This window comes from Cavia porcellus, unplaced genomic scaffold (assembly GCF_034190915.1).
Source record: "Cavia porcellus strain 051 isolate PalLab524CR breed Dunkin Hartley unplaced genomic scaffold, mCavPor4.1 scaffold_3, whole genome shotgun sequence".
Classification (NCBI taxonomy): Eukaryota; Metazoa; Chordata; class Mammalia; order Rodentia; family Caviidae; genus Cavia; species Cavia porcellus.
In genome coordinates, this window is record NW_026947486.1 from 89593519 (window position 1) to 89606290 (window position 12772).

The 12772-nt window shown below is 34.4% G+C and overlaps 1 protein-coding gene across 1 annotated transcript; it reads left to right on the top strand.

Moving 5' to 3' along the window:
* Positions 1-372: 372 nt before the first annotated feature.
* Positions 373-10961, top strand: LOC100725630 (periphilin-1-like). The gene is made up of 2 exons (XM_063245585.1): positions 373-429; positions 9729-10961. Exons 1-2 carry the CDS (start codon positions 373-375, stop codon positions 10959-10961), a joined length of 1290 nt encoding a protein of 429 aa, XP_063101655.1.
* Positions 10962-12772: the final 1811 nt, after the last annotated feature.

Sequence of the window (12772 nt, forward strand, 5' to 3'; positions counted from 1 at the left end):
TGTGAGAAGTACATGATGGTGGTATATGCCAAGAGGCAGGCCGGTGGCACTATCTAGGTGTCCATACGCACACAGAAAGCACAGTGCAGCAGCATACATGGTCCTACACTGATGGGAGGGCTGGTGGCATCAGTCTGGGAGTCTGCAGGACGCTATCTTGTTTTGAAATCCTATATTGCTTTCATGGTTTTCTGAATGGCTTCATATTCAGTGACTTCCTGTTTGGTCTTATTCTACTTAGTGCAGATGTAACTTCTACTGGCTGTTGAAGTTGTAGGTCAAATGCCAGGAGAAGTACAGGAGAAGAGTGATTGGAGCAGGCTGAGGTCTTCTGTTTGGGCAAGAGGTCACTGAGTTTCCCTTCAACTCAACATGGTTAATCCACTGCAGTTCAAATTTCTGGGAGAAGGAGTGGGAGCTGAAGATCAAGTACGTATTCTAAGAGATGGGGGGTCTGCCTATGGCAGTGGCTGTTGGCACAGCATTCTTCCAGGCTGATGAGGGTCTCACAGAAAGCACAGCAGCACAGACTCAAGGTCCAAGATTGCTCCTCAGGGCCAGCAGGGGTTATGCAGGAACTGCGTGGGTAGCAGGGGTCTCGCAGAAAGCCTTATTAAATTATTTCTTTGATGTGATATTTATTTTGTAATCTGCAAGTTTCCTAAATATATACTTTTCTTATTACTTTAAATGACATTTGTATTTCTACTTCTTTGCAATGTATGTAGAAATACTTTGGACTTTTTTATCAAATTGCATGGTTATGGTACTGCTTAACACAAACATTACTTGTAATAGTTTCTTAAGGTCTTTCAAAATTTTCTTACCCTACAGTAATGCCATCAAAAAATAAACATAATTTTTACTTTTTGTTTCCTGTTTTTTTTTTTTTTTTTTTTTGCCTCACTTCACTGGCTATTCTCAAACAGTGATTACAATATTTAATGAACCTGTGAAGATCAGATATTCTGTTCTTATTCCTAATGTTATATCTGCATTCATGGCTCAGTAATCAAAAACCTAAGACAGTTATGACTTACTTAAGTGTCAATAGAAAAATCAAAATACAAGGCAAAAGTATATTATAATTTGAGAATCACATTATAGCAAATGATTGTGATATGTTACATAATTCAGTGCCATGATGCTAAGGAAGTTAGCAGTTGTGAAAAAAAAATTGATGTATAATTATGTTAGTTAAAAAGTACACAGTCATTTTCTCAGTAATCATTTTATTGGCCTGAATTCCATAAATGAGTCAGAAATGTATAGACTATACAGACACTATAGTTTTATATAAGTATTTTACAAGTACACAATTGAGAAATATCTGTGGTTGAAAGATTCTACTCAAGTAATTATTGTATTAAATGACAAAGCCCAATTCAAATATTTTATTCCGCAAAATATGTTTATCAATAGACATATGTAGCACTTGCAAAACAAAAGTGAAAAACAGAGATCATCTTCCTTCACATTAGGTATTTGTAGATTTCAAATTCTTTTATACATAACTTTCTTAGCAACCACTGAACTAATTGAAAACATAACAAAATAAATAACACTGATTTTCATTCCATTCTCAATAGAGCAAAATAATTCTGTAAAGAGCTGAATGTTTGCAGAATGCTCCTTAGAGATAAGTTTCATAAACTAAAATACTAACATAGTTATACACCTGCCTCAAAATATGCCCTAAAGTCATGAAATTGAACATTAAGTTATTTAATAACTTTCTTTTAAACAATGGAATAATCAGGGTAAAGGGTAACAGAGCTTGTTTTGCTTGCAGAAACCTGATTGATGAAGACAGAAATATATATGCCTAGAGAACTAAAGCAGCTGAGTAAAACTATTTTCATGATTCCAATCATTGTAGAATCTGTAAAGATATTTCTGTAACTATGGATGTTTATTGGTGCCTCTGAATAAAACAAAATTGACTGATATCTGCAGAAGTGAGTCAGTGAGGAAATATATGCATTCACTGTCTTAGTGAGACTTCTGTGAAAATAAAATTTTCTGGCATTTCTTTTTAATAATAGAAATATTTTACCTATTTCTCTAAGGTCTTGTATTTGATTGTAAGTGATAGTTCATCCCCTATTTTCAGATAGTATTATTGGTTAAAACAAAATAATTCAGTTAAGCTAATTTGTAAATATTCTTTGGAGTAGCATGTTTTAAAATTATCTTACTTGTAATACATATACTGTTAGGTACTATGGAAAATTGTGATTTTAGACATATATTTTGCATTTTATATATATATATATATATATATATATATATATATATATATGTATTTATACTACTCTTGTTTACTCATTCCTTCATTGCCCACCAATGATTTTATCACTTTCTGAGTACGAAATGTTGATATGTCTCTTGGCACTACTACCGTATTATTATTTTAAATTTTATGGTGAACCTTTTATGTTTGTATTCTGCTAACATGTCAAATTCAACATGCCTAACCCTGAATTCATCATCTTAATATGCCTATCTTAATTATTGTACTGTAGCTGAAACAAAATGCTCTGTGGGGTGCATGGCAGTGTGATATAGTAGAAGGGCATTTCAGAGGAAATTCAGTTTATGACATGGCAAACAGGAAGCAGAACCATCAAAAGATGAGCCAAAATACATTGATACAATCTCTCAGGCTATGTCCAGTGACCCAATAGTCTTCACCTCCCAAATCCTTAACAAAATACAAACCCATCAGTAGATTGACCCAGTGTCACACCTCATGATTCAGCTAGCTCCAAAAAACCTTAGCTATGCTGTGAGCAATTGAGACTTTGGGGGGACAACTAGATAGAAGCCTTGACAATGGCCATACGTACTCTTTCTGAAGCTTCTGATCATGAAAATTAGCCTTGTGGTCTGTGTTAATTGGTAGTTTCAGTTACACCTTCTCTATTATTCTTTGAAATCTGTTTTTACCAGTATTACTTAACAGGAATCCAATTCTCAATTTTTTTCTCTCAATGTCACATGATTTAAAGTTCTACTTTGATTTTTTTTCCTATTTTAAAGACTTTTACTGTTAGTTCTAACATTTGATAATTTATTTATCCATGGTACATACTAATAACTATTTATATAATATCCTTTTAGCTTTTTAAACTACTATTTTCATTCAACTTCCTGGCAAATTCCCAAATTTCAGTAAAGTATGTGGAATATCCCAGACACCTGAATTCATTGCCTGCCTGTGTTGTATCTTAACTAAAGTTTATGAAATCTCTGTATTGATTAAATTTTCTGCAATGAAAATCATTATGATAAATTAAACAGCAGTCCTATGAGTGTATTTGTTTGTGCATATTTGTAGAACTTACAAATATTTTAACTTACATAGTAAAAGATGATTTGCAGTTGTGACAATTATATATCTGGAGATGAGGGATCTTTTTTATTTTATTTAAAGAGAAAAAAACCAGAAAAATCAAGAAGAAAGCAATCAACAATTACAACTAAAGCAAAATGTCAAAAACAACAAACAATAGAGATATTTCAAAAGAAGATAATGTGAGTTTTTTCTTTGAAATGTGAAATTTAATTTCTGTAATTTTTTGCAAGTTTATCCTGCCTGAGGATTTTTTAGACTTTTTTTTTATTTAAAAGAAAAAAACAAAACAAAACAAAACAAAACTGTATAAGGGTACAAGTAATACAGAATTACCAAAAAAAGGGTAAGAAATCACTAGTTAATGGATTACATATGGTTGAATTTAAGGTTGTTGTATTGCATATTGTTATCCTCAAAGTAATTATGCAGGCTACCAGATACAGGCATCGAAGATTCATCAAACAATAAAAATTCCCTTTGAGCAGTTTTTTTTTTTTTTTGTTTTGTTTTGTTTTTTTTTTTTACTTTTGACTATATCTATTGTAACTTTATTTTTTATTTTTTAATTTTATATAAAGGAGAAAAAAAGCAAAACAGTATAAGGGTACAAGTAATACAGAATTCCAAAACAACAGTAATAAATCACTAGTTAGTAGATTACGTATTGTCATCTTAGAAATTGTGGTTCAAGTTACAGGATTAAATCATATGAAGTGGACATTCAAACAGTGAGACTGCAAACAGTTGTGTTCAGTGATCCAATAAAAATGTAGTAATATGGTCATCTATCTTAACACACCTAAACACACTTGCAGTTGTATCCTTTAGAGCACTTTGTTTTCCTCTCTTTTTTACAACAACATTTACATATTTTGAGTATTATTACTCCCATACTTCTTATGACTTTTTTTTGCCTTTTTCTTTTTTTTATTGCCTTTTTCTTTCTATATCGGTACTGGGGATCGAACTCAAGACTGCCTGCTTACAAGGCAGGCGCTTATGCCACTGAGCTAAATCCCCAGCCCTCATGACTTTTTTTGGAAGAGAATAAAACCAAATATGACAAAACAAATATGTCAGTCAAAACAAAGGATAGACATTGTACAAACAGATGTAAAAACAGAATACAAGGCAATCAACAATGGTTACCGTAATGTCTCTTTCTACTTTAAAAAGAATTGACTATATTATAAGGTATAATAAAATTGAACAAAACAGTACAGAACTAGATCAATAAAATGTAAACATTGGAAATATTACAGGACTTCAGAAGAATAGTCAAACAAGAATGGGCATCATAGTGAAACTTACTGCATTCAAAGTAGTTACCTATACCATCAAACTTGATACTATCAAACAGAACAGAACACAGTAAAATAAGTCAAAACAAGACGGTGAGAGCAATACAGGGCTTCGAATCAAGTTAATAGGAAATCAAAAATTTACTATAATATATCCGGCTAATTTTATTGATTTTCCCTTAAGTAAAAAATAATAATAATAAAATAAATAAAAACTTTAAAAAGGGGGAGATTGAGATAAAAGAGGACATAACAACATAAAAAATACAGGTCAAAGCATTACAATTTCATCATCCTAGTGCTTCACTACAAGATAACCTGACTTAATAGTAGTTGCCAGAGTGTCTCTTTCTTTGAAATATTTGAATATTAAGTTGTATACTATGGCATCAAACATACCAAATCAATGTGAAACCATTCAAGAGGATGAAAGTATTACAGGTTATTTAGAACCAGCTAATGGAAAACGAGCAATGGTTTCTATACTATCTCCTTGTCTATAAAAAAATTTGTTTATACTATCACATATAATAAAACCCAGTAAGATACAACATGATAAAACCAACGGAGACAGAAAAACAACAGTTTGGTGGGACTTCAAGGCAAGATGATATTAAATCAGCACTAGCTATTATGATGTCTTGTTTTCTTCAAAATAGCTGTTTGTAGCATCACAGGCAATAATAAAAAACAGCTCATAAAAAAGCTATTCCAATTAATGAGTGAAAACTTTATAAGTCTTCAAAGCCACAAAATGGGGAATCATGATTACCACATATTTTTATATATTTGAATCACTTCTCACAATAGCGAAACTGCTTGATACTCATACATGTGAGTTTGATTGATTTCACTTATAAATATGGCCTCAAGCTGCGTCTATTCATTTATACATATTTCAATGTGATCTTTCTTTATAGCTGAGTAGTATTCTATTGTATAAAAATACCACAACTTTTTTATTCATTCCTCAGTTGACGGACACTTAGGGTTAGGGTTAAAGGATGCACAAAAAAGTGCAAGGAGATGCATCTCTTGCAGGATGAATTTGGTCCAAGAGTTAAAAAAAGTGAGATGTGAGGAAGGGAAGAGGGAAAACAGTAAAATAAAGAAATTCCTTGTTCCGGGAAATAGCAAGCTCAATTACTGTAAATACTATAAGCCATAACACTATACAAGACTAATAATATCGACAAGAATACAAAATGAGATGGAGGAATTGAACAATGAGAGAGAGAGAGAGAAAGAGAGAGTGGGAAGGAGAATAAAAAGAGAAAGATGATGTGCAATGTTTATGTTACCACTCCCCAAGGTGACTGTAATCACAGGAGCTCCAACTATGTAATAATAAAATAAAAGTCTTTACAAAAAGATTGCAGGGGCCACAGCAAATACAGAATGAGAAACATTTTTAATAAGTACAGAAGACTTTGAGTTTCATAAGAAGAAATATTTCTGTAGATTAGTAGCAAAACAGGTGAATTTAGTTAACACTACAAAGCTATAAACTTCATTTATATTAATGTAGGTATGATAGAGTGCTATAAAGGTAAATTAGGCTCATTTTTAGAAAAATAGATGAAAGTTCAGACCATAATGCAGGGAATGAAGCAGACACAGAAGATTAAATACAATATCATGCATTTTATGTTATATGAGAGGCTCAAAATATAAATAATTTAAAGATTAAAAGAAAGGATAGATGATAAGAAACTTGGAAGGAATGGTGTTGGAAAAACTGGCTTTCCCCACCATTGTCCTAAACTCTAGTGTGTTCTGGGTCTATGTGCACTCTCCTGCCCATCCAAGGTCAACATTGATTTCTCTGTGAAGGGGTCTTTTCTGCTCTTTCATCACTGAATTCACAGGGTGGAAACGGACTCTTTGTGAACCTGAACATCTGGGAAATGGAATTTCCAAGAGGAGAAAGAAATTTCAAGTCACTGTCCATGGGGGCTATTTCGTGCTGACCCATAGAAGCCACTAAATACTCCAGGTATAACTGAAATTACAAAGAGGCATAACAACCCAACCTGTATCCTCAGCATTCAGGAGGCTGAAGTAGGAGAATTATCATGAGCTAAAGGTCAACCTGGGCTACATAAGTGAGTTCAAGGCTAAATAAATGAGTTCTCCTGCTTGACGACAGAGGACCACTGAATTTGCTGTCCAGAAAAACCCTGAGTAGAACTGAGATGCAACTGCAAATGAGAAGCATGGGAAACTGACACACGTGAACTGAGTGGGTCAAATGTCAGAGCTTTAGCAGAATCACAGATGCAGAGCTGAGTTTGTTGAGGTTGCTGTTTGTCAGAGGGAAGATCCCTGGTAACTCCACATTCTGAGAACAGCTGAGGCTCCTGAAAACAGCCCTTCTATGATTGCCTTGTGAGGAGATGTGTGTGTGTGTGTGTGTGTGTGTGTGTGTGTGTGTGTGTGTGTGTGTTTACTTTTTCAGTTGTTTGATTTTTTTGGCTATAGGCATTGTATATATGTCTCATCGCTGTAGCAATGTGTATACATTTTCTAAGGTTTTGTATAAAACACTCCAGGTAAGTAATTTCCATATGCCTACTTCAAAGGTGGTTTCTGAATATTATCTAAACTTAGTTGATCATTAGTGCAATAGTTGGATACAAACTTCCATTTCACCTCTGCTTTCCCATACACAAATGTTATTCTTCCTTATCCGTGTTATTTTGCCCTCACATCTTATCTCTGAGATCTTCCATCCTATCTTTTGTTGCTTGTCTTTTCCTATCCCTTTCTATGTAGTCCTTTCTTTTACACATAACCTATTAAGATAAATCTAAATGCCAAAGCATGTTACCATTTCACTGTAGGTTTCCCTTCACTAGAGGTGCCTTCATACGGTTTCTAAAATTAGTGTTTCTGTGATGGTACCTACTGGACTAAGTCTCCCTGTATCTCTTCCACTATCAATTTAAAACCTCTCACCCAAGTCTCTCCTAACTTAGCCTCTCATACACTAATAATTCTTCCAAATTTCCCTTACATTTTTTGGTAAATGAAAGCTGTTATAAAAATTACAATTTAATTTTGCCTACTTTTATATTTTAGCATGTATATGTTCGTGAGAAACTGTATATGAATGCGAATGATCACTCTTGTTTCTATACGCTAACCAAAGGATTTTTCATCATCAAAAGTCATTGTTTTAGTTTTCTAACATAGAGTTTCTGCTGGTTTATAAACTACATACAATCACCATGAAGACTTTCTGGCTTTCTACTCATAAATTACTCACTTTCCCTCTACTGCCACACATAACTTTCCAAGTTGCCTTGATCTTTCCAGGTACAAAAATAGTATCATCAAATACTACTTATTCTTCTTTCATTCACTTTGTTACTTTTTAGTCTCCTTCAGTTTTTCTAAATTTTTGTTCTTTCTTTTTAAAAATTCAATATTCTCTGTTATCTTCTCTTGTCTCCAAGACCTTTCTCTACCTTAACTATATTTTTATATCCTGAGTTACTGAAAGGATATAAAACTTGCTAAACAAGTTTAGTACTACACTATATATCAAGGTATATATCAAGATATATACTTTGGATCCTTTGGCTACTGGATGTTAGTATTGCTGGAAGCTGTTCCTTACAATTCAGTTCTAAAAAACAATCATTATTGTTTAAATAAACTAAGTAGATATCTGTGCACTAAATCTCACCCAAAACTAGAGCCACATCACAGGGAGAAATGCACTTACCAAATAGATCTGTACTACAATGGCAGAGATTACAAACCCTACTGATAGGCAACATTTAAACAAACACAAGAATCTTGAGGAAAAAGAAAAAAATGATACCTCAAAAATTGATGAATGTCCAAGAGATCATATCATGAACACCACATTGCAGGGAAATATCAGGCAACGACCTCAAAAGCCAAATGTTTGAACAGATCAGAGAATATATGAAAAATTTACCAGTATACTCCATTACCTCAAAGAGAATATATGCAGATAAATTATATAATTTATAAGATTATCAGAGATTAAAGAACACATAAAAACTAAATTAAGGACAATGACAAGGAATATTAATGATCACGTTAGCAAAGAACTACAGATTCAGCCTGGCAAGTGGCACATGTATGTAATCTCAGCTCTTGCGGAACTGAGACAGGACAGTTGCCATGTATTCAAGGCAATCCTGGGCTACATAAAAGAATTCAATTCCAAAACATACAGGCAGACAAAATAAGAGCTACAGACTCTAGCCAAGTGAGGTGGTTCAAGCCTCTAATCCAGCTTCCAGGAGGCTGAAGAAGGCACATGCAAGTTCAAACCCAGCTTTGGAAGCACAATGACTAGCAAAGACACAATTTCAAAAAAAAATAATAATAAATGAAAACTTAGGTATAGGGCTGGAGATGAAGTCAATGTGCAGGCTCTGAGTTTCATATTAGGAGTAAAACAAAAAAAAATATTGGTTGTATAAAGAAATCTAGCAGAATTCCTGGGAATTGCAAACATACTGGAAAGCCACACCTGTATATTATAAAAATCATAGATTTTGTGAGGATCTGATGACAAGAATAGTGTCACTAATACTTTGGTCCTTGCCAGTAGTTGCTCTTGGAAGCACAGGTGTCAAAAACAAACTGTTTTGCTGAAATGTGGTAGCAAATTACCAGAGAGTCAACACCAATAAGTTCTAATTTACGTGTGAGCACTGAACAAATGAACAAGAGAATGAACATTTGCATCAAAATGTATCAAGTAGCAAATGTAATAAGGTTAAAATCGCTTGCATACCGATGATGACTTTAGTAGATCACTTACTCAGTGATGCACTCTAAACAAAAGTCCATGAAAGGTTGATACTCGCGCTAAGTGAATCTAAAATATCAAACCAATGAATTACTTTGTCAAGGAAGTGTTGGAAAAGCAAACTAAAGTTATAAATGTCTATTAGCTTATATCGTTACAGACAGTATTCCAAATCTAAAAACTTTATTGAAGACTCAAGTTAATGAGGTATTTAGCAACCCAAATAAATATCGTCAGAGAGGGACGCCATGAAACTTCGTAGTCAACATTCTAGGAAGTCGTAATAAAGACAGAATGCAAGCCATTAAAGGCTGACGTCACCAAGGTCCCCGGAAGTGCCTCCTCAGAGAGAGGAGGCGGCGGAGGCGGAGGCCAGAGGCAGAGGCCCCTGGCGTTTGTACCGTGTATCATGGCTGACAGAAGACATAACATGTGTTCTGACGGACACCATGTCAACCAAAGACTTCCCAGAAAACGAGGGTCACCTCAGAGTCTTCACAGTGATCGCTACCTTAGCATATTTAACATTGTGCCAAGGCAGCCACCACCGCTGGAAAGAGAAGGATCACTACTAAAGACACCACCGCTGTGTGGGGAGAAAGCACGACTGCTAGACAATCCTGGTCAAGGAAGCTACAATAGATATTACAGTTTAGCCGGTCACGAAGAATATGACAAGGGCCAAACATCTGCTCCTGATCAAGGAAGTGTTCCACCTCAGAAAGGAGATGAAGCTAGCAATCAATGGTCAAGATACAATCCTTCTGCAAGCCCCCAGAGTTATAATAGGGATGAGAGAGATAGCTGTACAAGACAACGTTTCTTCTCTTCCAAGTATACCAAACACCAGTCTCCTCATACAAAGGATACAGCATGTTTTGGAGAGCCACTGTTAGACCAAGAAGCTTCTCCTGTCAGTAACAGGAGGTACACTCCAGTCCAAGGAGAAAATTACTCTTTTGGACAGCCTCAGCAGAGAAGAGAAAAAAGGAAGGTCGTGATTTCGGACACATCAAGATACATTTCTCTCCGAAATTCTGAACCAGCTACTTCATCAAAGGTGTTAGAAGATAAATCCAGAAGGCTAACTGAAAAGGAGCTTTGTGAAGCTGTAAGGGCGTGGGCTGCCCAAACCTCTGAGGCATCACAGGAAAGCGGCATCTCTGAATTTGAGGAGGAACTTACAAGACCATTATTCAGTAAGCATACAGTCCCGCCACCAGCAGATGCAGAAGACAGCACAGAAGTATCTGAAGATAGTCAGCTTGGCAGTTCCTTTACACCAATAGATTCAAAAGTCAAAGAGATTGAAGACGTTTACCAACAATACAGTGAAACTTTTGGGATGGTGGTGAGAAAGTTGATTGAAAAGGATCCTTCACTAGAAAGGCCTATACAGTTTGCACTGAGTCAAAATTTACAAGAAATAGGTGACCGGCTTCTTAAAGATCTCAAAGATTTTATTGCAGAGTATCATGCTAATCAAGATATTGCGGAGTCTTCTTAGGCGCTATGGTGGTCAGGCAGAAAAATGTATTTCATTGTTTTATTTCTGCAATCTTAAAAGCCTTAATGTATGGACTGTTTGCAATGAAGAGCAATACTTTATGAGTCTTCAGTATCAAATAAAGATCTGACACAGTCTATTTGCAATATTTGACTTTGTTTTTTTCCACATGTTATATCCACTAATGTGTATACCTCTTCCACTCCCATAATGATGGTCAGTTAATTGTTTTTGCTTTGAAGAAGCTGTCCTGGGGGGCAGTTTTTTATACTTTCTCATACTGCATGATCCCCCCAAGTGTGTGATTCATCTGAACACATGAGTGTAACTTCCAGGTTAGAAATCATTGCACCTGAACATTGGTAGTCTTTTTACATTTCATAGTGAGCAATGCCATGTGGGAATATTGGAAGTCTGATTTGTGATTTTTATTAATTTGTTGCTTGTCTTAATCTTCAGGAGACATGATATGCTTAAAAAAACCATCATAAGAAACTGAATACTTTAGTATCTTAGAGGATATTTACTCTGAGAGTAATTCTCATTCAGTGTTAACAGAAAAATTAAAATCCCTGAAATACATCCGAATGTTTTTTTTTTTTCTTAGTAAAGGAACTCAATAGGTCCCTTCTATTAAAATAATGCTGAAATTTTTAACTACCCTTATTTCTTTATTTCATGTAAAAGACTAAGAGATAGATCAATCGGAGATATGGAAATTGAGGAGCATTTGACAACCCTTTTGAGTCACTGTAGAAAAATTTTAAATATATAAGAGTAGTAGGATTTTGTTTTTATAAATCCAAATCCTCTACCTCTATGCTTGGAATGAAATTATTTACAGATTTTGGAGAGTGGCCTTTTAATCTTTTGAGTTCTTTGTACCTATTTGAGAGGTACTGAATCTGACCTAAGTGTTCTTAATAATCACACATTATTTAAGAATGTTATCGAGGATCATTTGGAGAGCTAAGTTATTTCTTAGCCTCTTTCAGCAACGCAGTGGCACTGAACCAAAATTTGTAATTTATACTTAGTCTTTCCTAAGTTTTCTTGGGTAAAGCACAGCAACATAGACTGTAAGCCCTGCACAGTATGCTTTACCAAGAAGTCTGGGTAAGTATTTCTTCATAAGTGAGCCAGAAAGTCACAGATTTATTAAGAATTTTAACTAGGATCATTGGGACAGTTCACTGGTTTTCTAGTCTCTTCCAGCAACCCAGTGGCAATTAGCCAAAATATATGATTTTTGTGGCATTAGAAGAAATCACGTTTTATCATTATTTCTCTACTTTATTATTTTTTGTCTTTCCCTTTCCACACTTTTGATTTCACTTTTAGTGTCCTCTGACATTATGTAAAGAGCTATTCCAAAGCACAGGAAGATTATATTTAAAGTAAACATAGCAGTATAGTTTTAAAGATCTTATGCCTCAAAATAATTGTTATGTCATTCCACAAATTTAGAAATAATTTAAGGCACATTTATTTTTTTTTTACGTTGTTCAAGTGAGATTATCTTGAACATTAATTTTTGCCAATAAGATTAGTACTTATCTTTTATAAAACATAAGTCAAGTGAAATTTCAAGATTATGATAACCTAAAATATTAGCCCTCAAGCTGATGGTATAATGAAAACTTTTGCATCAAATGGAATCTAAATAAATTCATGACCATTGTTATGGGTTAAAATGTGCTGACCAACTTAAAGCTAGCTGAATTAAATCACCATTTTTCTGAGCTTACATGCTCCACTTGAGGAAAGTTCTCAGCATAAATAGAGACATGGAGAAGGATAAGAGAGGCATT